General features: G+C 43.6%; 2 protein-coding genes across 7 annotated transcripts in view; both read right to left on the bottom strand.

The window, feature by feature from the left end:
• Positions 1 to 554: 554 nt before the first annotated feature.
• LOC144091936 (uncharacterized) lies at positions 555 to 3,363 on the bottom strand. The gene has a single exon (XM_077624637.1). It carries the CDS (start codon positions 3,072 to 3,074, stop codon positions 1,563 to 1,565), a length of 1,512 nt encoding a protein of 503 aa, XP_077480763.1. The 5' UTR covers positions 3,075 to 3,363; the 3' UTR covers positions 555 to 1,562.
• Positions 3,364 to 8,687: 5,324 nt separating this feature from the next.
• eya1 (EYA transcriptional coactivator and phosphatase 1) overlaps positions 8,688 to 24,527 on the bottom strand; it is a 36,386-nt gene continuing 20,546 nt past the window's right edge. For all 6 annotated transcript variants that reach the window (XM_077624454.1, XM_077624457.1, XM_077624453.1 and 3 more), the window contains 7 exons: positions 21,094 to 21,183; positions 13,617 to 13,675; positions 12,711 to 12,871; positions 12,503 to 12,617; positions 12,314 to 12,435; positions 11,433 to 11,533; positions 8,688 to 9,408 (listed from right to left, as the gene is read on the bottom strand). In XM_077624454.1, coding sequence (XP_077480580.1) covers positions 9,328 to 9,408; positions 11,433 to 11,533; positions 12,314 to 12,435; positions 12,503 to 12,617; positions 12,711 to 12,871; positions 13,617 to 13,675; positions 21,094 to 21,183 — 729 coding nt within the window. In that variant the 3' untranslated portion in view covers positions 8,688 to 9,327. The remainder of the gene's footprint in view (positions 9,409 to 11,432; positions 11,534 to 12,313; positions 12,436 to 12,502; positions 12,618 to 12,710; positions 12,872 to 13,616; positions 13,676 to 21,093; positions 21,184 to 24,527) is intronic.

Genomic DNA, 24,527 nt, shown 5'->3' with positions numbered 1-24,527 from the left:
GAATAATTTATCCCGAAACCCTATCGCCGTGTTTGTATCGGTTTCCGTCATAAAGTGGGGTGGACCGACCGGCGTGACCGTACGGTAGAGGGTCATAGACGGAAGCGTAAATCTGTCGAAGACTGTACGTCGGAGGCGGGACCCAATGATGACCGTGACAAATAAGGCCAGAAAGCTTGGAGAATGGTCGACGGTGGTCTCGTCATCTGGTAATGTGGACCAGAAGAGTCCAAAGAAGGATGGCCTGATCAAAAAAATAAAAAATGATCTTGTCCAGGTCTTAAAATTGTTCAAAAACTGGCCTTTTTGGGGAAAATTAAACGTTTTTTTTGTATATTAGTGAACTATGTGACTTAAACGTAGTCATTTTTAACTGCTATTTTTTTCATACATTATACTATATATTAGCATTAAATGCTGTTCATCTCGATTTCTTTAACAATCTTCAAACTCAATTAATATCAACAAAACGTCAACAGGCAAAACCAATCCATTTTACTCAAACAAGCAATGACATCATAACAGTCGCATCATTTTCTTTTTTTAAACGTACATCACATCAGATCAAAAGGGCTTAGAATAGTGTTTTTAATTTTAAAAAAATTAAGCGTTACAACTGAACAAAATATTTCAGATGTGATTTTGCCTAAACAAACAAACATGTACTATATTTTGTACTATGCAACACAGTTTCATACATCATCGATCAGGTCTCGGCACGGCCAAAATATTGATTGCGATATCATTAACAAAAACATTTTTCTGCCAGACCTCATTTTGTCTCACAAATGGTCCCTGCAAACCTCGGCCCAAAACCTCCACATTCTCGTCAGTAGAGCAATGGGAAGATTCTCAGTTCTCCTGAAAATGAGGAAAAAACCCCATCAATGTCCACTTGGACGGGGAATTGCATCAACGGTTGTAGCAGGACAGAATCCCTAGCACGAAGCTCATGTTAACTCGACTGTTTGGTTGCCAAACAGAACCCGGAAACTGAATCGCCATTGTTCCAGCTCATGTATTTTGCTGTACAACGCTGGAAAGTGAAACGCAACCTGGTGTAGATGCTTGTCAAGACTTGGATACAATTACAAATAACAAGTGAAGATGACTTTAGGCGGTCATGTGGTCTCGCCTGATTTTGAAAGGGAAACAAAGTACTAAAATGGAATTGATTTGATGGAGTTTGTCCTTAAAGTGGGTTGGTTCGACCAGGTGAAATTAATGTAGCGAGTTATAAATGAGACATGTTTGGACTTTGCCTGTAAAGCTAACATTTTACAACTCCTGAGATTTTGACTGCTGTTTCCATTCCAGGACTCGGGTTGGGTTCCCCCCCAAAACGTGGCGCTCCCAATTCCGGTACCTCCACACGATCAGATCCTGATCCTCCCCGGATCGCCTGAAGCGATTCAAGAAAAACTGAATTTTTCTAATTGTTTTACATTGAGCGTTTGTCGATCAAATGAATAGTAGCCATTGACCGGCGACTTTCAAAGACAATCCAACGAGACTGGGCGAAGACGAGGGCGAGACTCGATAGGATGGATAAACGCCGGGTTCTATTTTTTAGGAGTGGCGGTGGCCAGCACCCCAAGGAGCCTCCCGTCCACCCAGGACTGGACCTTCTCCGGCAGGTAGCTGTTGACTTCCCGCAAGGTGTGCCTGGCCTGGTTCAACTTGGACTTGACTTTGGAGAGATCCCGCCGCTGTTCGTTGACGATCTGTATGAGTTGACTGCGGGGCTTCTCGATCTTCTCGATGTGATGCAGCAGGGCCAGCTCCCTCTGCTCCAGCTGCCGGCGTAGGTTGTTGATGGTGGCCTCGTAGCGGTCGAACTTGGCCTTCTGCGCGCTGACGTTCCGGACCAGGATTTCGGCGGGCTCCACCGATTGCGATTCCTTGACTTCGGCGAACAGTATGCCTTTGATGCGGGTGATCTCCTTGATCAACTTCTTGGGGTCGTGGAGCAGCGACAGGGACGCCTCGATGTCCTGGCTGAGGTTCCGGATGAAGGCGGACTTGGCCGAGACCCCCGACTCCAGTTTCTGGATGTTGACCTGCTGACTCTTGACGCGGTGGTCCAGGAACTTGATCTTCTCGGTCAGGTCTCTGTGTTTGCGCAGAATCATGCCCGAGTGCTTTTTGGTGAAGCCGTGAGCCTTCTGCTCGATTTCGTACTTGTTCCACATGGCCTCCACTTCCTTCTCCATCCGCGTCACGCGTTCCGTCAAGGACGCCGTTCGCTTCTGCTCCCTTTGCAGCTTCTCCGTCAGGGTCTCCACCTGAAGCAAAGTGTCGCACTGTTCCGTCCGCCGTTTCTCCACCTCGACGAACCTCCTCTCCAGCTTCTCCCGCAGCCTCTCGTTCTCCTTGACCTTGTTCTCCGAGGTGGTCAGCAGGGTCTCCACTCTGTCCGTCATGACCTTGTTCTTCATCTTGGCCGTCCGTATGTCCAGCTGGAAGTCGAACTCCATTTTGGCCGTCTTCTTCTGGTGCTTTTCGCGGTCCTGCTCGTTCTGTTGATTGAGGCGGCCCAGTTCCACCTTCAGCTTTTTGTTGGCGTTCTTCATTTCCTGGACGCGCTTCTCCATGTTCTGCAGCTGAACGCTCTGCGCCTCCGTCTTGCCTTGGAGCGCCAACTCCTTGTTGCGGAACTGGCGGTACATCTCCTCCTTGGCCTTCTTGAGGTTTTCCTCGAACTCCTCGGCTTGGGCCGACAGCCTGGCCTCGAACTTGACCTCCGACTCTTCCAAAACCAAGACCCTCTCTTTCATCTTGGCCTCTAGTCCCTTCACGTTATTGACCTGGTTCTCCAAGATGGCCTTCTTTTTGGTCAGCAGGAAGATTTTGGCCTCGTAGATTTTGTGCTGCGACAGCAATTCGGCTTTCTCCTTGTTGACCGCGTCCAGTTTCTCTTCCAGGACGCGGTACTTGGCGCTCGACGCCTGCAGCCTTTCATTCCGCGCCTGGATGTCGCCGGTCCACAAGTTGTTAAATTCCCTGGTTTTGTCCACCAGCTTCCTGTTCTTCCACTTGATAAAGGAGTCGGACTCCGCGCTGGATTTGGCCATTTTTCCTAACGTGCTACTTGGCGTTAATCCCGATTACATAAAGCTAAAGTATGTTTGCTAAACATGATACTGCCAAAGGCACAAAGGCTTCAAAAGACGTGTATGATGTCATACAAAGCGCCACTCACCCCTCGGTAGCCTCGCAATCTCAAAAAAAATGTCTTCCGGGGATTTGATAAGGCTGGAGAAATGTTAGGAAAAGGAGAGATTTGTTTGGATTTCTTGCAAGAGTCTCGACTTATCTTGGAAGCGTTTTCTTTTGGTATCAGGCGTCCCGGAAACGGCGATGGTTAAGGGGTGGATCCTTTGGGACTGACATCGTGATTTTGCGCGTGGTGCGGTCACCATTGATACGAGACTGCCCAATGAGAGTCAGTGTCCGAGAGCGGAAAAGTCTAGAGTTTTCAGTCAGTCTAGAGACTTTTCAGTCTAGAAAAATGTCGGCGTTTAAGTGGACATTGGCTCGGTTGAGAATGACTCGGTGGCGTTCCTACGACTGCCGTGTAGGGATGCAGAGAAATCCAGATGAATTCAAGCGAGTCGATCAAGAAAATGAGAAAGTTGTACCATGTGGAATCCAAACTCTTTGGTAGAAGGTTAGCGTGGCGAATAAATTTGGTTTATGACCAACTTGAGTTGACTTAATCCTTCATGGCGCATTCATCAAACACATTGGTTGCCCTGGACGCCGGTAAACGTTCTATCCTTTTTGACTGGTAGGGGGCGATCATTTGCGGCGAGGGCTCCCAATCAAAATGGACGAAATAAGAAAAAAAATCAACATGGTGTTATTTGGAGTCATGACCAGAATTTATTGCTGTTTTTATTCAGATGATATTTGGATTGGATTGGATAACTTTATTCATCCCGTATTCGTGAAATTTCATTGTGACAGTAGCAAGAAAAGGCATAGTTATAAGTTAAACAGTACAGTCGCAAGAACATTTCATTCATTCCCAGTTCCCTTGTTGCTTTATTAGCCTCCCATTAACAACAATAGATGAATTTCAATGCATTTAAACTAGGAAGACTAGTCACTCACTCCCACAATGAAAATGGCGTGGACGCCTAGCGCAATCCGTTAAAAACAACTGGCATACCACTGAACAAAAAAATGTCAAGATGCGAATACATATGTGACCTGTTGATGGCTCTTTGACATCATACTGCTACTAGCCTTTAGCCTCTCTGCTGTCCATACATGAAAGCCAGTCAGCATCGACCAAAAAAACTGTTAGGATGACCTCGATATGAGGTAAACCCTGCACCTACTATACGTCGACTTGATGACGTCAGCTATGATATCATCCGTGGCTTTGTAATCAAGCCATGTTGCGATGTAATCCGATGAGTATTGCAGCCTCGGACCGTGATGTCGCCTGTCGATTAAAGATCCCATGACTCTTTTCTGACACTATGTCAAAAGGTGACAAAGGGTCGGGTTTTTCTACCGCCACCGCCAGGTAACGCCGTCGAGTCGTAGCTTCAGAAAAGATCCAAATCGGTCGAGTTTTTGGGGAAATTCCGTCAAAATGGATCCTAACATGAGCCAACAGGAAAAGAAAACGGTGATCTGCCACCAGGGCTTCCTGTACAACATCAGGATGCCTCGCGACGGTTCCGGGATCAACCCCGTGGTGCTCAGCATTCCCGAGCACCAACGGATCCTCACCAACGCCATGGGTCCCAACGCCATCGAGAAAGAGCAGCAGGCCCTGAACGAAATAGCGGAGAAGAAGCAAGCCGTGGTGGACGCCGGCAGGATTCAGAGGAACCAGATCATAGAGTGGGACAAGATGTCCATGGAGCAGGAGAACGAGAACCGCAGGAACGCCGAGAAGGAGGTCTACTTGGAGTACCAGTGCCACCGGGAGAAGAGCCAGCTTCACGGCAGCATGCAGATCATCAAGCTGGACCGCAGGATCCTCAACAGCAAGATCCAAGCCGAGCGCGACAAGCAACTCAAGTGGAAGAAGAGCTGCGAGAAGGTGGAGCACTCCAGGGAGAAACGGGAGTTCGAGAATGTCCTCAAGTGTACCCAGGCGGCCCTGGCCCTGGAGGCCGAGAAGAACAAGCAACGGCAGGAGGACGGACGCAACCACCTGCAGGCCATCAAGAAGCAGGTGAAGGAACGCGAGGACGCGGCCCAAGCCAAGCGTCACAAGACGCTGACCGACTTCATTCGCACCAAAGCCACCTGGGTGCAGAAGGAGAAGTGGTTGGCCCAGCTGAAGGAGGAGCGCTTGCAAGATTTCTACTCCTGCGGGATCCCCGAAGAGTACCGCCTCTACGTCGGCCACAAGACCGCCGAGGATAGCGTCAACCTGATGGATTCGCAGTACCGTACGTTCAAGACGTACGACATTCTGCCCAGGTGGGTGACGGCGCAGACCGAAGCCATGAAGGCGCATATCAAGAGTCAGAACGTGGAGAAGGATTTTCGCACTTAGGAGAACCAAAAAATGAAATTCCGCTTCCGATCGTGACTTGAGAATGAAGCGAGTCGCCTCGAAACGAAGAAAGTCATTCATGGAATTTGGTAAAACCTCAATAGGTCAGAACCCAACTCGGGATTTTTACCACCATTCAAAATGAACACGATAGTGGTTTTTAGCAAGAACAACTGCCTTGAAATGTTGCTTATGTTTCTCAGGAAATTTTAGGAGACAGGAACGTTTCTTCAATATATTCCCAATACAAATAAAACAATATTTCCAACATCCACATGACATTTTGCGCCTTCTTTATCGTGCAATGCCCACATAATTATGTACTGCTCTCGTAGGAATACAGATAGATTTTAATGAGGAATGGGGTCCACTTTTTTAGACACGTTTGGGTACAACACCGATTTTAAGAGATTTTCGTCATCTGCCAACGCAAAGAAACGATTTGCCGTTTTCTTTTGGTCTCGATTCGCCCACATCTGCCCTCACGGCACCCCCCCAACAAAGTGGCGACACATTAGCCAGCAAAAAAAGGAGGCCTATTAATAGGTCATAAAGAGAGATGTGGCAGATCGTGTTGTCCGAGGGAGGTTCGATACGCATGTAACACAATCTAAGTTCAATTGTGATGCACAGCCAGCGGCCCCCGCTGAGGAAATCTGCATGAAATCAGTGTCTGGCCCAGATAATAAATCACCATTGGCTTGTTTATTGAACTTGGGCGCTTTTTTTTTTTTTTACGGCGGCTGAGATGTCCCGGCGTCGGGAATGCCCAACGGTGGACCTGGTTCGAGAATTCGGCGAGGATATAAAAAAAAACGCTGGTTCGGAGGGTTTTGTGATTTTTATGATAACAGATTAAATCATTGCAAATTAAATTGAAAATTTGTCCATTAAAATACCAAAAGCCCAATATGTGCTGTCTTGTAACACTGCATATTCCTATTGATATTTATCCCATAAAGCTTCATATATATACAAAAACATTTTTTAAATATTTGGATTCTCCCATAAAGAGTATTTTTTTGTTTTTCAGAACCCACAAAATATCTCAAAATATCTCAAAATAAAACCTAAATAACTACATGTCCAAATGTATCCTATTTGATACATTCATTTTGAGCAAAGTGATTTTTTTCCACTTCTAAAAAGTGACAGAAATCCACAACAAAGTTATATATGAAATGTAGGGACCATTAAAAGGTCAGAGTTTATAGAATATGAATTTGCTGTCAATTATTGTTAATAAAATGATGCTAAATCCATCATTACGACTATGTTTGTTGTTCAAATTAGTGTGTCACGCCGGCAAGAAAATGACCAATCGCGGACAACCCACCTCTGGTTTTTGCCCGCAGTCATATAGTCATTTGGGACAATCTTTCAGCTGTTCGGAAGCGGGGGTCTCGGCGGCGGGGTGGGCACATTAGTCTTCATTGTGCTGTTGCATTCCGGCGGTTTGTCCAGCCTGAATACTTTGTCCGGACCTGGCGGGCGCTCTCGCTTCAGCCTGCCAACAAAGAAATATATAAATAAATACATATACAATGGATGGTCCTATTAAAGACCGTGCGGCTGTAAAAAAATCATTTTCCTTTGTGGTTTTGGCGTACCTACTTGGGATTGTGTTCCATGTTGTAGATTGCTTTTTACTTACCTGATGGACAAATCCTACTTTTTTTGTGTGTCTTTATATCCAGGATTATAAATAACGACGAGACACTTGAAAACCACTCAGCGTTTGATTTAAATAGACGGGATTAGTATGCGGGCCTGTTGTTTGGTCTAGACGTTGACCAGATCCAGTTTCGATTGGCTTCCTGGAGGGATTAACCGATTCGTGACATGTGTCCGAGTCGCTCCGTCATGTGCGTGCTGATCAATTCTAATAACAAATTCATTCTTTTATTTTATCCATCCTAAACAAAATTTGCCTGCAAGAGGGTCCTGATTTTTTTCAACCATACAATGTAAAATATGGCCATAAAATAACAGTACATTACAGTTTACGATCCAGACATTTGTGCATTTTCCATTCCTATTTTATTGTAATAAATCTCTATAATGGGAGTCAGTATAAAAATGGAATTACTAAGCATATTTTAGTATATTTATCATTAGTATGAAGTTAATGTGTATATGATCACACTTTATATTGCTAATTGGCATTTTGACACAAGAACTTTACAGTTTGTATTAAAAAAGTCACGTATTTGTGCACTGTATACATTTTATGGAGAGAGAGAGCCTAAAGCCATTTAAATGTAACTTTTGATATACTAAATACGCCTTTATTCGTGTCATTGTAGTGAAACTCATTTAAGTAACATGACAGAGGGGCGTTGTCCTGAAATTATGAAAAAACTTTATTTACATTTATAGTCTCACCAAAAAACATTCAGGGGATTCACATAATATTGTATTTATGGAGTGTGTTTTTAATGGAGCCACTCTATTTTTAATTATGAGCTATACGGTGTTGTTTTTTGGCTGTTGGGAGTATTTTTGATAGTTTAAAAGCCCTACGAACACGGAAGTCACCACTCTTTTGTTTTGAATAGAATTACCGTAACGCTTGGACTAAGCGGGCAGATTTGAGCGTCCGCTCATTTGACCACAAAAACGCGAACGATCTTGACATTACGCATATTAGTTGGAGCTTTTTACATGATAAAAACCCTAATATAACATGCACAAATGCTAGCATGCTGTTAGGGGATCAAACAATAGTTTGTTCAAATTCAAGCATAACACGAGTGAAGTGAAACGACATAGCATCTATGCTAGCTTGCACGTTGACACGAATCACACTCGTTTATACAAAAACAATAGATCTAAGAAGCATTAAAACGATTCCTGCAACGGATCTTATTTTTTTTTATCAGCCTAATCATATCTGATGTATCCTCAAATATATAGAAATAATTAATAAACACTTACTGTCGGCCTCTGAATGATGCGACTTCCTGGTGACAAATGGCTTTTTCCCCCAGGTGTTCACAATCAATTAAATTGCTATTGTATTATCAGCTGGTTCTTTGAGCCTTCCACTTCCTAGTTGGAAACTTTTCATTTTTTTCAAAATATTTAAATAGTATCAATGGCAGCCAATGACTTAAAAATAATACAGTGACCATGATTTTCTCTAAACAAAACACACCCAGAATGTATTTATCTACATATTTCCTTTACTTAACAAACTTGGAACACATCATCAACAGTTTTGCGAGCTTCTTTGTTCAATAAAAAAGCCACATTTTTTTCTTCAGGAGCACATGGATATAAGGAAGGAATAGTCCAGTGATTACAAACTTTTACACACACTCAAAAAAACAAAAAAGAACAAAAAAGAACAAGCCACCTCTGTACAGGATTGTCTTAGTAAATAAAGTTTTTTGTCATTTTTCTTAAATTAGAAAAGCCCAAAAATTCCTCGGGAAGAAGTGTCTTTTTTTCCCGCCTTCTTACGTAGTCCATAAATAAGAAGCGCTGGTGGGGAAGTTGTTGGGGAAGGAGGAAGCGGGCATCCTCGTGAACCCGAAGTCCATTTTCACAGTAACCGCAGCTGTAAAATTCACCTCTCACGACGACGACGACGGACGACAACAACAACAAGAAAAAATGTTAAGACAAAGTGTGACCAAACGTCAGCACATTGATCGTTCTCCTCCTCTTCTGGAAGATGAGACGCCACAGGTAGCACAACGGGCCTTTTTGTGTGGGTTTTTTTTCTTTCCCGCGGCCGGGACCGAGGCCGAGCGCCATCCGGAAAAAGGCGGAAGCCGGGGGAGGGTGCCGGAGCTTTGCTACAGGTACTCCAGGTCCAGAGCGTGGTGAAGAGCCATGAGATCCGAGTGGCTGGAGATCCTCCAGAAGGGCATGTTGTGCTGCAGAAGAACCACAAGACATGGGTCACAACTTCAGAAAAATAGGATTAAAAAAGTTAAAAGTTTTACTGAAGCACAAAAAAAAATCTAAAGAGGCTTTTTAGACATTTTGGTTTCAAGATTTGAAGGAATTTTATTGAAAAAGGAACAAAAAGTTTTTTTTTTCTAAAGTCTCGTGCTTGAAACAGAATAGAAAGTCAGCCATTTTGGTTCAAAGATTTGAAAGCATTATATTGAAAAAGGTGCAAAGTTTTTTTCCCAAAAGTCTCGTGCTTAAAACAGAATAGAAAGTCAGCCATTTTGGTTCAAAGATTTGAAAGAATTATATTGAAAAAGGTCAGAAAAGTTTTTTTTTTTAAATTAACCCCTGATGTGACTTTAGTGTTGACATGTTTATTCTAACAGGGCACACAAAAAGTCTCGTGCTTAAAACAGAACAGAAAGTCAGCCATTTTGGTTCAAAGATTTGAAAGCATTATATTGAAAAAGGTACAAAAAGTTTTTTTTTTTAATTATCCCCTGATGTGACTTTTGTGTTGACATATTTATTCAAACGGAACGCACAAAAAAGGCTTAAAACAGAACGCAAAGTCAGCCATTTTAGTTCTATGATGGGGTGAATTTCACAATATTAGAGTTAGAACTTAGTTAGCCGCCGACAACAATTATGCTAATCGACATTAAATTGACACCGACACCGTCAAGTAAGTGAACTTTTTTGGGCCACAAATCAACTGGTCGCGAATGTCGCCCGCCATGCAAAGTGAATCGGACGGCCCCGTTTGGGATATTGAACAAAGGTGCGCGGGTCGTTCCCAAGGCGGGTGTGCGGCCGAGGAAACCCGAGTCGCGGGGGGAATGAAAGGAAGCGGTCACAGGTGGAATGGCCGGCTCCTCCATTATCCCTCCCTGTTGGACTTTATCAGAAGTTGGCCCTGGCCAAGGTTCCGCTTAGAAGGGCCTGCGCTGACCCTTAAAAGCTCTATGGCTTTTTGTTTTGTAAATTGTCTTTGCTTTTAAAGTCCAAAAGCTGCAGATGTTATCTGGGCCCCTTTCTCCCGCGCCAATACAAGTCAAGGCTTTTTTTCTTTTTGCAAACACTGTGGGTTTTTGTCAAGGAGGCCCAAAAGGAGCTCTTAAGTGTCTGAAGATTTTTTTTTTTTTTTTTTACCTCAAAATGCTTGCAGAGAGGCATTTTTTTTTTTTGCTTTGTCAGTATTACAATGTATTAAAAAGTATATGGTTATTTTATCATCATTGTCACAGATTATTTTTTTCCGCATTCAACAGTAGTAGATATATTTGTTGTTTTCAAATCACCGATTGTCTTGGTATTTTTTTCTTTTTTTCCTTTTTCAGTTTATTATTACAGCAATATTTTTTTAAATCAATATTTTTCAACCTTTTAAAAGTCACTATTTAATTTAAAAAATGCCTTAAGTATGAGTTTTCCAGTATTTCTTAATAATTCAACCCCAAAATGATTTAATATTTTTCCATTTTATCAAGAATATCAATAAAATAAATTCCATATAACCTTTAAAAATGCAGTTTATCTTAAAAGTAAAAAAATGAATAAACTAAACTGAATAATATTTCCCTTCATCATGAGATACTACAAATAAATAATACATTAAAAAAAATACAACAACTATTATTTACATGTATGCAAATCACACATGCAGAAGTAATATCAAAATATTATTTTTTGGTTGGTGTTTGTACTCATATTTATAATTACCCCCCCAAAAAACCCACTCACTTTTTTCCCCGCGAATATCCTCCCGAGATTGGCAGCTATTTTATGCCGGCCTTCAACATGGCCGACCGAAAAGGCGGCTCTAACATTACACGCACGTCGTTCGCATAGCGGAGGGCACCGGGCGGGAATATATAATTATGAGTCATCACCTCGCCGCTTTAAAGCCGAGGGGGCGGAGCAAAAACCTGTGATTAAACACCCCCACCGTGTTCTGCCGTCGACTCGTAAAAAAAGCCTTGGTGGAAAAGTTTGTCCGTCTCACCTTTTTGGAGCCTTGCTCCTCCTCCACGCCGTCTCCGACCACAATGTAAACAACTTTCCTGCCGAACCTCTGGACGACTCTCTCGAAGCAGCTCTCCTTGCCTTTGTGGTGATGGGGAGAAAAGAAAATCAAGCATGAAGGAAAGAAGCCTTGAAAATGCGGCAGGTTTATTTTGCATTGAGATGAAGGCTGTTCGGGGGGGGCGGGGCTTGCCCGTGGAAGGACATCAATGTCTTCAAGTGGTTTCATATGCAGGGAGGGAGAGGCCCCGTTTGGAGGAAAAAGAATCCCACAATTATTGCATATGGTGATTCTGTCACCTCGTAGTTTTGGATACAAATGGCTGACATGCTAGAATAAATTTGAAAAAGGTATGCAGCTTTTTATTTTTATTTTTAATGTAACAAACCTCCAAACCCATCGATTGCCATTGAAGGTGAGAGAGGTTCAGTTCATTTTTGGCTCAAAAAGTTGAATGACTTGCCACCCTTGATGGCACGAGCCATCCAATCGGAACGTTCGTTCGGGTCAAAATGGACGCCTAGCGATGTCAATACCATTAAAAGATGAGCATTCACAGCCAGTTGAAGCGAATTAGACATTTATCATTGGCTGTGAGTTCATTTTGCGTCAGTTTTTTGTCATTTGAAGTGACTTCCAGTACATTATGGATCATTTCCTATTGATTTTGAGGGACTTTCTCAGATGCTTCTTGTTTGTTGTTCAGTTCCTGTTGATTTTGGGGCATTTCGAATGATTGCAGATAGGAAATTGACAACATTTTAACCTTCCCGACTATCATCTAAGCATCTCCAGATCTTCATCAATCTTATCTATTGACCGAGTCTCGCCACACCACCCCAAAATGAAGTAAACTTTACCTATTTTGGTGGCGCTATAAATATTTTCAATAGGAAAGACGATGCCCAGGCCGTAAAGCAGAACTTTAGCCAGAGCAGGGATCAGTTGCGTGGTGGTCACGAGGATGTTCACGCAGTTTGACCTGCAAAAAAAAGAGAGACGGCGGTCAATGGCGTGCTGTCTTAAAACGGTTTTCCCACTCCTCTTACCTCGAGTGGATTAACGTGAGTGCTTTCAGTGCCAGTGTTAACCAGGAGTCCGTCAAGGCTTCGATTTCTGCTCGCAATTGCAACCAGGCTTCCCTCTTGGCCGGGCCCAGGAGACCTGCGGACGGAACCGGGACAATGTTTGCCTTGGATGCTTTGGAAAAGTACCCTGAAAACCAAAAAAAAAATGTGTGGGAGTCGGGTTACTTACCTCCGACGTTATTTTTGTAAGTGGTGTAGATTTCTTTGACTCGTCTGTAGCGGAAGGCCAACTTTCTCATCCAGTCCACGCCTCCTCGCACACCTGTGGCCAGGCACAGGTTGGCGCTGGTGGCCGCCGCGTGGAAGCCGTCGGCGCCAAAGTTGTACGTGCTGTGGGGCGGGATTTGTCAATCTATTAATGGCGTTCTATCCATTTACAATGGGAACGTTGGTTGGTTCAATATTGCCCAGGTTGGAGTTATAAATCCATTGGTTTTCATTCATTTGGCAAATAAATGTTTTCTTTGTAAATGGATTTAAAAATAATATGATACATAACCTTGTGCAGTGATAAAAAAAGTGATGTGTTGGTAAATGGTTAAACGAGTAAGCAATTTACCTTAAATCAAGGGTGACAGACTATGGTTGGTTCGCGGGCCGCTTTAACGTCAACTTGATTTCACGTGGGCCGGACCATTTTAGATATAATATTTTGATTTTTTTTTTTATTATAAATTGATTAAAAGAACTGGATTAAAAGCCCTGAATATTCCGTTTTTTAATAGATCTAAAACAATGTTTATTTTAGCTTTAAAAAAAAATATTTTAGATTTTACAAAAAGATTTTTGAACTAAAAACACAAAAAATGGATTAAAAAAATGACAATTATTGATTTAAAAGGAGGAAAATCAGGAAATTTAATATTCATCTATACTCATTTGAATTTGATCCTAAAACAGAAAGTCGCCACTCATCATTACGAGATTGGAGTCGAGTTGTTGAATTTCGAGAAAAGGATCATTACATTTTTTCCACCAAAACTCAATATCGTACGTTATCGGCAGCCAAAAAAATGTACGGTAAAACCCTCCAGACAGACGCATATGAAATAGTCCACATTTTTCCGCCATTTACCTCAAATCCTGACCGTTGTCATCCGAAGAGACGTCGTCGATATGTACCTGGTCGCATTCCTGCAAGAGACAAAACACAACTGTCAATCTATTTAAAGTAGTAAAGATTCCATTATTGAAGAAAACTGGCAGTCGTTAGCTGGCTGTCATTTTTCACCCTTCGTACAAAAACATGGCCTGGCATTGGCTGTTGAAAGGCCTGGTCCCGAAATCTCCTGAATCAGCACACGGCGTAATTCTTCCCATGTGCCCACACCGGCGCCGTCTAAACAAACCCGGCCGGACCCCGTCGTCGGCACCGAAGCGACCCCCGAAAAAAAAGCCGATTTAGCGTTTGAGCCGCCATGTTTAGGTGCATTGATGTATATAAATAGAGTAAGCTAAGCTATATAAAAAGGCGGCCTTGGGTCTAATTGTGCATTTGTGAGCACATGTGGAGGCTAATACGTCGTCCTTCTTCCCTTTGGCTCTTGTTGGAAGGATCCCGCCATTCTCCAGCTCCGTCCGGGCTAGCGGTAACGCGATCCAGACTTTTTTTTTGCTAGATGTAACCCACGAGAAAAATTGAACCTGATGCTAACCGCCAATGAAATTATGACCTCTGATTGCTGCCGCGCCACACACCATCACCAGCCCTGGGGCCAGCCGGCGAAAGGCTCGCATTATAGCGCGAGAGGTACAAAAAAAGAGAAAAAAGAAAAATCTGTTCTTGGTTTTCCATTTAAAGGAGAGCGCTCGCCATACACTTCTATTGAGATGTCGGAAAGAGGTGGTGTGAAGGGAAAAAAATAGTCACAATGTTGGAAAAACAGGGTCAATCTAGAAAAGGGCTAAAATTGAGTTTCTTCAAAATGTATCTATTTCAAAAAATCTGCCCAAATTTCTTTTAGTTTTTTGTCTTAACATTGTTCTATTCTTTGAAAAGAGTCGGTCGCACTTGACTATTAATGATTTTTTTCCCTCTTCAGGGCAGGACGGTCACCAAATACGAGAGATTATAAAGAGATATATCAAGTTACAGCATCTTTTGTCGTCATATTATATATGCGTTGGTATGTAAACCAGTCAACACAACAAATCTGCCATTTTTGGGGGGAAGTTAACAGCATGATTTATCTGCAAAAGCTTTAAAATATGTACAAAGTTATTTTTTTTGTTAAGTATTTTTACGTCTTAACAGTATTCTCTTTTTAGAACAGAATTAAACAGGTTTTGCTTTTGCTACGACTACCGATCCTTTTCTAGATTTTTTCAGGCCTGGATTGTCATCAAATATGCAAAGTTTTTAAAAAATAACCCAATCTCAAGTCAAGTTACAACATATTTGACTATCATATCATACTTCGTCTGACTTTATTACTTCTGAGCAATGGTTTTAATAAAAAAATCCTGATTGACGTCACGGTCACAGTCTCGTGATCTATCTAGAGGTCTCCGTGAGCCACCTGCTCGGCGTTAGAACGATTAAAAATAATAATTTCTCCAGGAATTTCTCAAGTCCGAAAAAATCCGTCCAGATATTTCCAAAAAGCTCTTTTAATTAAATCCCATCCGGCCGTCAGGACACCCAAACAGTCAGTCGGCGGAACTTCCTGGTTTGAAAGTCAACCCACGACGGGCCAAACGCTGACGTTATCGCATTCCTGGCTAAAGCCGAAGCAGGGTAAGGGTAAGGGGCTTTGGACCGTAAACCTCTTCTCTTTTACTGGTTCCCCTCTGAACAAATTTTTCATCTCCCGGGATTTGCGCCGAGAAAAGGCCAGGCGAGCGCGAGGTGAGGAGAAACTCAAACCAGCTGTTCTTTTAACAGAATTAAAATCTTGACCCCCCAGCACCCCTCCCTCCCGTCTCCGAGCTAGGCTCTAATGCAGCCATTCTCTCGCCAAAGCCTCCTCCCCGGCCGGGATCCAAAGAGGAAAAGACTTTGACCCGGTGGCCCTTTTACCCTCCCGCTCTGGGGCTCCCGCACGGGTAAAAAAGCCCAAAGTGACCTCACATGGAGGCCTAGTGGTCTACCAGAGGAGACTTTTAGCTACTGGGTTAACACGGTTTCAGAAAATCAACAGGCTTTGTAGGCAAGCTAACGGGGAAAAAGGCAGGTGTATAAAACAGCAATCTACGATCATTAAAAAAACAAAGGTCTTCTTTTACTGTAGAAAAACGGGCTGATCTGATAAAAATGCTGTTGTTTACATCACAATGTCATCTATCAAATACTACTTTCAATGCAAAATCTCAAAGGGAGATCAAACAAGTTCCAAGTTTGGGTAAAAACACGGAAAACTGAACCTTTGAAAAACTGCAAAATGAAATCTAGTTTTTCAAAGTTTGCATAACCCTGAAAAATGTCATTTTATGTTGCTATCTATTAAATACTACTTTCAATGCAAAATCCTGAAAAGTCTCGCAAAATTGCCCTTTAAATACCACCTCCACTGTATCATTATCCATCAACCCGACGGATGCTTATGTAGCCCGGCCTGCCTTCGACGCTAACAAATCCTCAAGTACTTCTTTTAATTGCTTTAGCAGCAAAGGCATGTTTGCTTGTTTAGCAAAAAACCACAATGACTCCTCGGGTTAAGTACCTCCTAGACCCCACCTCCCTTTGGAGAACCACCCCCTTTTCACTGGAATGCTTCAATTGTCCACTAACTACCTTGTAACGAACCTGGCCCGATCGCGAGACCGCTCATCTGGCGAAGCCCGTTGCGGTTCTTTACGGTTAGCGCCTACGCGAAGGTCTTGATTCGAAGAAACGTCGTGAAAGTTTTACTCAGGGAATGATTGGTAGGCCTGCCGACCGAAGACGTTTGTCAAACCTCCTTCTACCGAACAAAGACAAAGGGGGGCACGTAAAAAACTGTTACGGTTCCCCGCTGGGGCTAGCGTAAACCTCTGCACCGGACTCCCCGGAGGAGGTGGTCTTAGAGTAATGGCGTACAGTAACCCTTACACACACTCATTAGGAAGCACTTCTGAGGAGCTCGTAAACACCGCCGAGCCACGGACGGGTGGACGGCGCAGTTCGGACCGTTAAGTGCGGCCGTATGGCGGAGATGGAACGCGGCCAAAATGGCGCCGCGGGGGGGAATTTACGGCGCGTCGTCGGAAAACGTCGGAACGGCGCATGAGAATGATGCCTCCCCGAATGCGAATGAAAGTGGCGCATAAGTCTTTGGGTGTGAGAGACTGACAAGCCGGGACGATGGCGAGGGACTTTCTCAGAAGTTTTTGAACGTCTCTTTTAGCCCCTCCCCTCGCCGAGAAAACAGCGCTCGCTCTAAAAGCTACAATCACCGTTAACCTAGACCAGATGTTCCTTCTGTACTCAGGGGGGACTATTTTGCGTCGGCTTCACGGGCACCCCAGTGAATATTAAAGCCGCGATGGATGTGCCCTCGTGTAGCATCTGTCCAAGAAAAATGGCGGATGTCAAGGGCGAGCTTGTTTTAGACGCGCACCTGAAGAATAACTTTAAATCAAAATGGCGGCCCCGCTGTGTGGTTTCCGCCTGGGCCTTTGGAGATTTTTTGGGGGAGCTTCTATTTTTCAAAATCGATACGCATGGTTCATTTTGTAAGGCCTGAAAATAGGTCCAATGCTGTTGGACGAATTCCGGTCCAACGAGTACCGTGTTATGTTTTAGCAGAGTATATTGAATGTTCTGAAAGGAAATCGGGTATATTTAGAGGTTGTTTTAGAGCACAGGTGTCAAAGTGCCGGCCCGGGGGCCAAATCTGACTCGCCACATCATTTTGTGCGGCCCGAGAAAGTAAATCGTGTGCGAGTGCCGACTTTCTGTTTTAGGATCAAATTAAAATGATTAGAGATGTACAATACATTTGCTGATTTTCCCCTTTTTAAAATCAATCGTTGCAATATTTTAATTTATTTTTTTCTCTTGTGTTTTTAGTTTAAATATACAAATATTTTCCGTTTTCCACTTTAAAAATATATTTAGTTTCCATTTGAAATAAAAAAACATGATTAAAAGACATTTTCCAATACTAAGAAAAAAAAGCTCAAATAAACATTGCTTTAGTTCTATAAAAACGAACCATTTAGGGTTTTTGATCCAGATCTTTTAATCCAATTTAAAAAAATAAAAAAAATCTAGATATTAGATCTAAAATGGTCCGGCCCACATGAAATGGTGTTGACGTTAATGTGGCCCGCGAACCAAGTTTGTAATTCTAGAACTTTTTTAAATGGAGATGTGATATGGGATTCGGAAAAGACAAAGTCGATAGAATTTTTTCATTTTTTAAACTGCTAAAAATAAAATACATTGTTTTTATGGATCAACTAATTCCATAAAGTTTAAAAGAGACCGTTACATTGTTCTAGCAGACTATCATAAAATCTCAAGACTAGCAAAGAGAACCGAATCAGTCCCGTTAGGTTATTTCCGACCCCAAAGAACGCATCTGTAATGACAAATGGCCCCCAAAATGGACAGTAATGGAGGCCAGGATGCCATTTCTCCCTCCATCATCATCCAATCTCTCTTCCCGTCCGCGGCACGTTGTCTTTCCCCTCCGCTGAGAACTTTTCAGCGGCGGAGGAAGCTATCAGAGCCCTCTTTGTTCTCCCGGCGCCTGTCATCAAGCAATCAAGTGATGACGGCCCGACTCTTCCTGTATAGCCTGGGAGTGGCGACTTGGCCCAGACCAAAGTGAAGGTTAATCACCAATGCGCCAAAAACACGGATCCGCCGACCCCCCCGACCCCCTTCCCGGTTTCCTGCCTGCCACCATCCATTAAATATCGGCATTTTTGGGCCGGGACCTTAACGTCTCTGGCCCGCCATTGGCAGCTTCTCAACGCCGACACTCCGGCGATAGAGGCCGTCATTCACAGACCCTCCCCCGGCGTCCATCCCCCCGCCCCCCGGTTCCCACCGCAGGTAGGGTGGAAGGGCCGTGATTATACCTGGGGGTCAAACACAGGATGTGGCTAACAAAGGGAGAGTTCTTCCAAGCTACTTCATTCCGATCCGCGCTTGAACAGTTGCGGAATTCAAACAAGGGTGCCAAACAAAAGCGCACGGATATGCCGGTTTGACCAATAGTCACAGGAGTGAAGCGGTTTGGAAAATGTTTTTCTGGAGGGATGCTGGTTGAATTGAAGAGTCAAACAAGATTGGCAAGCAAAAACTGAAATAATGATGTTTTTGTGGCCATCTCTGCTACTTTGACAGATATTACGAGAAGGTGATTAGGGTTGTCCTATTTACTGGACTATACGCATACGTGGATTCAAACAATTTGAAAGATTTGGAAAAGTCCCTCAAAAGGAGTCCAATGTTGATGGTTTGAAGGCTCACATTTAATTTTTTGGAATGCCCACAAGCTTAAGGCTAATAAAGAATTGTATCAAGACCACCATTCAAAACAACAACCTTAGTCCAGATCCAGATTGGACAATATATAAAAAAATAATAGAACTAAAAAACAGCTGGGTTAGCTATTAGCATGTGTGGAAAGTCCCAAACACTTTAGAGGACAATCCACAAATTTGCAGAAACGACATGAACTTGGATCGTTTTACAAACAGACTAAACAATATCCATTTTTTGGGGGCTGGATTGTTCAGCACTAGTTTATGCGCACGACACTAATAATAGTAGATCTTTGCAGAGGATAAAGAACCTAACATTGAGTAGAGGAGCATTATTAGTACTAGTAGCTTAAATCTGTATTTAAAAGTAGAACAAAAAAAGGTTTATATCTAGAAAAAAAAGTAAGATAATGTTGTATGTTTAGGAAGTGTGTGGTCTTAGGTTGTACGTTTAGGAAGTGGGCGGTCTTAGGTTGTTTTTAAGCCATCAAAGATTGCGATATAATAAAATGGGAAAAGCAGCTAGGCGTTTTCAAAACTTACTTTCAGTGCAGCTGGCTTTTCTGGAAACGACTTCCCACTCAGGACAGAAAAATAAAAAAATCACAAAAGAAAACACGCAGGCAAGTGTCGGGAAAGCAAAAACAGCGTCGAGCGACCACTGGAGCGGAATCGCGGGATCGAACTCGACTACGGCCAGACGAAAAAGCAACAAACGGGGCTGGGAGAAAAGAGCCTCTGGAGGCTTGTAGCGCTAGCTAAGCATGCAATTCACAGCATCTCTCATTAACGGGCCCGAGTGCACGTTTCAATCCGGGGGAGCCGTAAAAAGCAGAAGGCGCTTGTGGAAGCGGCCCGGTTGTGGTGGGGTGGGGGTCCCGGCTGGGAAGGGGGGACGTCGGGCCACTAATTGACAATGTTCCCACCTTTCTAGGCCTCCCCACCCAGCCCCCTTTGTGAGTGCTTTGCCCCTTTGCCCTTTTCTCCTTCAGAGTTGTTTTCTCACCCGGGGAGGGGGGGAGGAGGGGGGTCTGCCCAAGCGTGTACCCCACGGAGAGGGGAGCGCCAAGGGGGGGGAGGCTGGAGATTGAGTTCCCACACGCTGCATTGGCGTTCTGGAGGTACAGTAACCCCAACATTGATTTATGTATACTATCCCAAAAAAAGAAGATATTTAGACTTGTAGATTTGATTAAAATGATTTCATTATGTATTAAAAATGACATTTTGTATTTATTTAAGTATTAATTGACTTGCTGATTCAAATTTACATTACTTGGTATTGTAGATAATACAATAAAGTAGAATAAACGAGCACAAAATTCAACGTTCCCGCTGAATTTCGGCCACGTTAATACTACGCTCAACTCTGCACCTGTGCCCCCCCACAGCCTTCTGGGGTCTCCCTTTATGGCTCCCGACTAAATTAGATGGACCATATGCATTTGTGCACACGCTTAAATACATAACTGCGGCTGGTGCCCAGGCGAGTATTTATAGGCGCGCTTCCATTTAAGCCGCAGCTATCCGAGCTGGAGTGAAAGTGCAAAAGAACCCTCGGCGTGGCCCCACTTTAGGGCGGCTCGAGCAAAAACCATACCTGCTTGGCCTCAAATTCGTCGGTAGAGGCTGGAAGCGGTTGAAAACTGAAAAGAGCTTTTGCGGGCTAATGATAATTTGGACTATTAGCGCGGTAGTCAGCACGTGTGATGACCACGGTGACGGATTTAGTTCAAACCGTGTTTGGAGAGGCGAGAGAAAGAATTCGAAAGACTGCGGAACTCGACAAGATACTCGATTTAATGTGGTTTGAAAAAGTTTGGACACACGTGCATTGAAAAAAAAAATCCCCAGACCACCTCACTTTTGCAACACGCGACACCAAACGCACAGCGTGACACTCAGACGCGAGTCGGCGCCCGAGGAAAGCCTGACAAATTGCGGCGTATAAAATTCACGGCCTCCTTCGAGGGCTCGGAAAGTAATGCGTCTGTCTCCCCCCGGTATGAGACTGATAACTGAGAAGGAGGCTTCCGCGGTATGAAACAGTTGCTTCTTATGGACGCTCCGGTCACACATAAACACTAAATCATCCCACCAAAGGCGAAGGACGCAAAAGAAAAAAATGGACGCACCTCCAAGTCGTTGAAGAACAAATGCGTGTCGGCCAAGTTGAAGATCATTTCTTCCATGCGTAGTCCTAATGATACCGACGACGGCGGGTCCTGAAAGAACAGAATACACAAGTTTTTTTTAGTTTTTGCATGTGTTTGGAAGTCATCTGGTCCACTGGAATTATTTCCCAGCAGGCCATTATCATAAAAGAAGAGATTAGGCCCACTTGAAAGTTTTTGGCCTGGCGTGTTTACGATGCTGGAGAAAGGACCACAATAGTCAATAAAACAGTGGAATAAATGGCTTGGGGTGGTCGATTTAGAAGTCTCGGGTTCGCCGTCGTTAAAAAACCTTGCATAGCGGCATGTCGATTCCCTTGTAAATCGCCATCCGTGACGTGACGTGTTTTCTGGAAGCAGACTCTGCGGTAAATAGTTTATGACAGCCATTCCTCCTTTCTAAAGATAATCGCAGAAACTATTAAAACGAGGGGATTATTTCGTGTGGCCTCTGAATGTTGTCATATGGCTCAACAACTACTTTTGTTGCATGGAATCAAATATCTCGACCTATAATCAGGGGTCAGCTACTAGCTAAAATACTACAAACATACAGAATAGGTTAGCTTGCATTCACAAAAACCTTGAAAATAGCCAATTTCTTCCGTGACATTCAGAGGATAACCAGCAAAGATGAGGATTTTTGTTTTTCTGTCCGCAGCTGCTTTGGGAGAGAAAACAGGCCTAGCGGGGATTACCCGGTTAAACCACCTGAAAACTCACCTGAGCTCTCCACTGATTAGCTGTCGTAGCACATAGCGCTTATGTTTTCACTGATCACGAATAAACGCGCAAATACAAGCTCTCAAAGCCTTTCCACTTTTGCAGGCTTTGTGCTTGAACCTCACCATTTTAATTCTCAATTTTAATTAAAGTCATCCCATGGGAATTGTCCATGTCCGTCCAAGAAATTCAGGCTCGTCCGTAATATCATGAAGAATTTGGAGAGAGCTTAAAAACGTTCTGGGGAATGCAAATCATTTGGAAGTTGATGCTTTTAAAATGGTACCAAAACAACATTGGGAATCATTAGCCATGACAAAAAAAGGCTATTCTTTCGTTCAGTTTAATTTTGTGAATAACAAGAGCAAATTAGCCAGTAAATAAATAAAAAAACTAAACTACTTTTACCTAATATCTCCTAAAAATACTAAATTCCTGACACCCCAATTCTGGCCAACATCACATCCCATTCTAAATAAAGTAAGGCGACAAAGGGAACAAAAAGTCAACCAGATTTTCCAACCCACAAAACGATCACCGCAACAGTAACCGAAGAAACGTCACCCATCCGACCAAAGCCAATTCACCTACGTGTCCTTTTATTTTGTCTGGGCGCTTGTTTTGACTGCACCAGCGTCTGTTTTCGGACGGCCCAAAATGACATATCGCTCCTCGAGTGTCAGGAGATCTTAGCGTCTCCGTGCCTTTGTTCTGGAATGAGGGGTCGGGCGCTTGCCTATTTGATGGGGGCGCTGTTTTGTTTTGGAGGTGAAAGAGGGCTGCCCCGCGACCCTCTACTGTTTATTTACTTTATTCCCAGTCTAGCATGCTGGGTAGAGCGAATTGAGGCTTATGCCAAGAAGCAGCAGTAGTCTGAGACTCACACACGGACTCACACAAACACACACACACTCGCACAGGGTCTCCAGCGAACGCCGCCCAAGCAGGAAACACTCTCGCCTCCATCAGGGCCCCCGTTTCATCTGATTTTGGATAGGATGTGACAGCAGCTAGAGTCCCGCTCGCGGCTCCCCACTCCGGCTATTCAAACAATAATAAAAGAAAAAGTACCAACGCTTCCAAGCGCTGATGAATTGATCCTCGCCGGCGTTACTATTTTTTTTTCCTCCTCCACGACTCGGTTTTGTGATTTCTTCAAGAGTACAAAGTCAGGGAAATGTAATACCTGAAATATGGTGGAGCGCTTCGAGACAAAAAATGGCCAACTTCCTGTTCACTTTTTGGGCTTAGACACTTTTTTTTGTTGGGTGTGTCTAGTTATGATGGACTGCTTCACTGTTTGTGTTGATGGAGTCAAGGGGCTTGTTTTTTAGTGTCCTTTCCAGCTCATTTGCTCAATGGAATGTCCCTTGAAAATTGTTTCTTCAGAGCAAAATGGCTGACTCAAAGTCTATTTTAAGGCATGGGTCTTTTTTTTTTGTGCATCTGGTTCTGATTGACACATCCGCCAAAATTTGTGTTGACAGGTCAAACTGGTGTTGGGGGGCTGTCTTTTTTGTTTAACTTTTACAGCCCAATTTATTTGATGGAATTCACCCTAAAAGTGTTTCTACTTACAAAAAAATGGCTGTGGCACTTTATTTTTTGGGAGGGATGGGTCCTGGAGACTTTTTTTTGTTTATCTTGTTCTGATGGACACACCCACAAAATTTTGTGTTGACAGGTCAAACTGGAATTGGGGGGTCAGACTTTTTTTTTGAACTTTTACAGCCCATTTTTTTGGACGGAATTTGCCCTAAAACTGTTTCTACTTACAAAAGAAATGGCCGTGACGCTTTATTTGGGGGGAGGGGTCTTTGAGTTTTTTTGTTTATCTTGTTCTGATGGACACCCACCAAATTTTGTGTTGACAGGTCAAACTGGTGTTGGGGTCAGTCTTTTTTGTTGAACTTTTACAGTCCATTTTTTTGGACGGAATTCGCCTTAAAAATGTTTGTACTTACAAAAAAATGGCGGTGATGCTTCATTTGTGAGGAGGGGTCCTTGAGACTTTTGTGTATCTTGTTCCGATGGACACACCCACCAAATTTTGTGTGGAGGCCTGAATGACTAAAAAAAATCCCTAAAGTTGTCTCTTCAGACCAAAATGATGGATTCTTCAGTCTTTTCTGCACAGCTTGCATTAATACACACCCACCAAATTTTCTGTCGATAGGTCAAACTAGTAGAGGCCCCTCCTCCATTTTCCCCATATTTGGCTTTTCAAAATACACTTCTCTTCATCCCCAAACGCTTTACCGCAAATACGTACATTTTGGACACATGCTTTCAGGCATTCCGAGGCCCAGAAAAGGCCATTTATTTGTGGGCAGGATAATAATAAACAGCAATTCCACGCGGGCCTGGACGCGGGCCCCTAAAAACGGCAACCGCAGCGTGCGCTCACTGCTCTCCTATCTGCCAGCCCCATCTATAAACTACTCTGGAAAAGAAAGTGAGCTGGCATACGCACATCTCCCGCCATCTTCGCCGGCCTCCCTTTACAAAACACTTTCCCCCCGTAATCACTATAAATAGTCGCGTATCCACACTTTCCCTGGGGGCCGGTGACAAACACCCCCCCGTCCCGATCCAAGCCCCAAACTCCAATTCCTTCTCATAAACACTGCACTGTTCTTATCGGCTCTTTTTAATTGGCATCAAGGCAAAAC

This window comes from Stigmatopora argus, chromosome 17, assembly GCF_051989625.1.
Source record: "Stigmatopora argus isolate UIUO_Sarg chromosome 17, RoL_Sarg_1.0, whole genome shotgun sequence".
Lineage (NCBI taxonomy): Eukaryota > Metazoa > Chordata > Actinopteri > Syngnathiformes > Syngnathidae > Stigmatopora > Stigmatopora argus.
Note: the sequence above shows the minus strand (reverse complement) of the source record. Positions and strands in the feature narration are given on the sequence as shown.

Excerpts from the sequence above, each read along its gene's own strand:
- LOC144091936 (XM_077624637.1), bottom strand. The coding sequence starts at position 3,074 with ATGGCCAAATCCAGCGCGGAGTCCGACTCCTTTATCAAGTGGAAGAAC.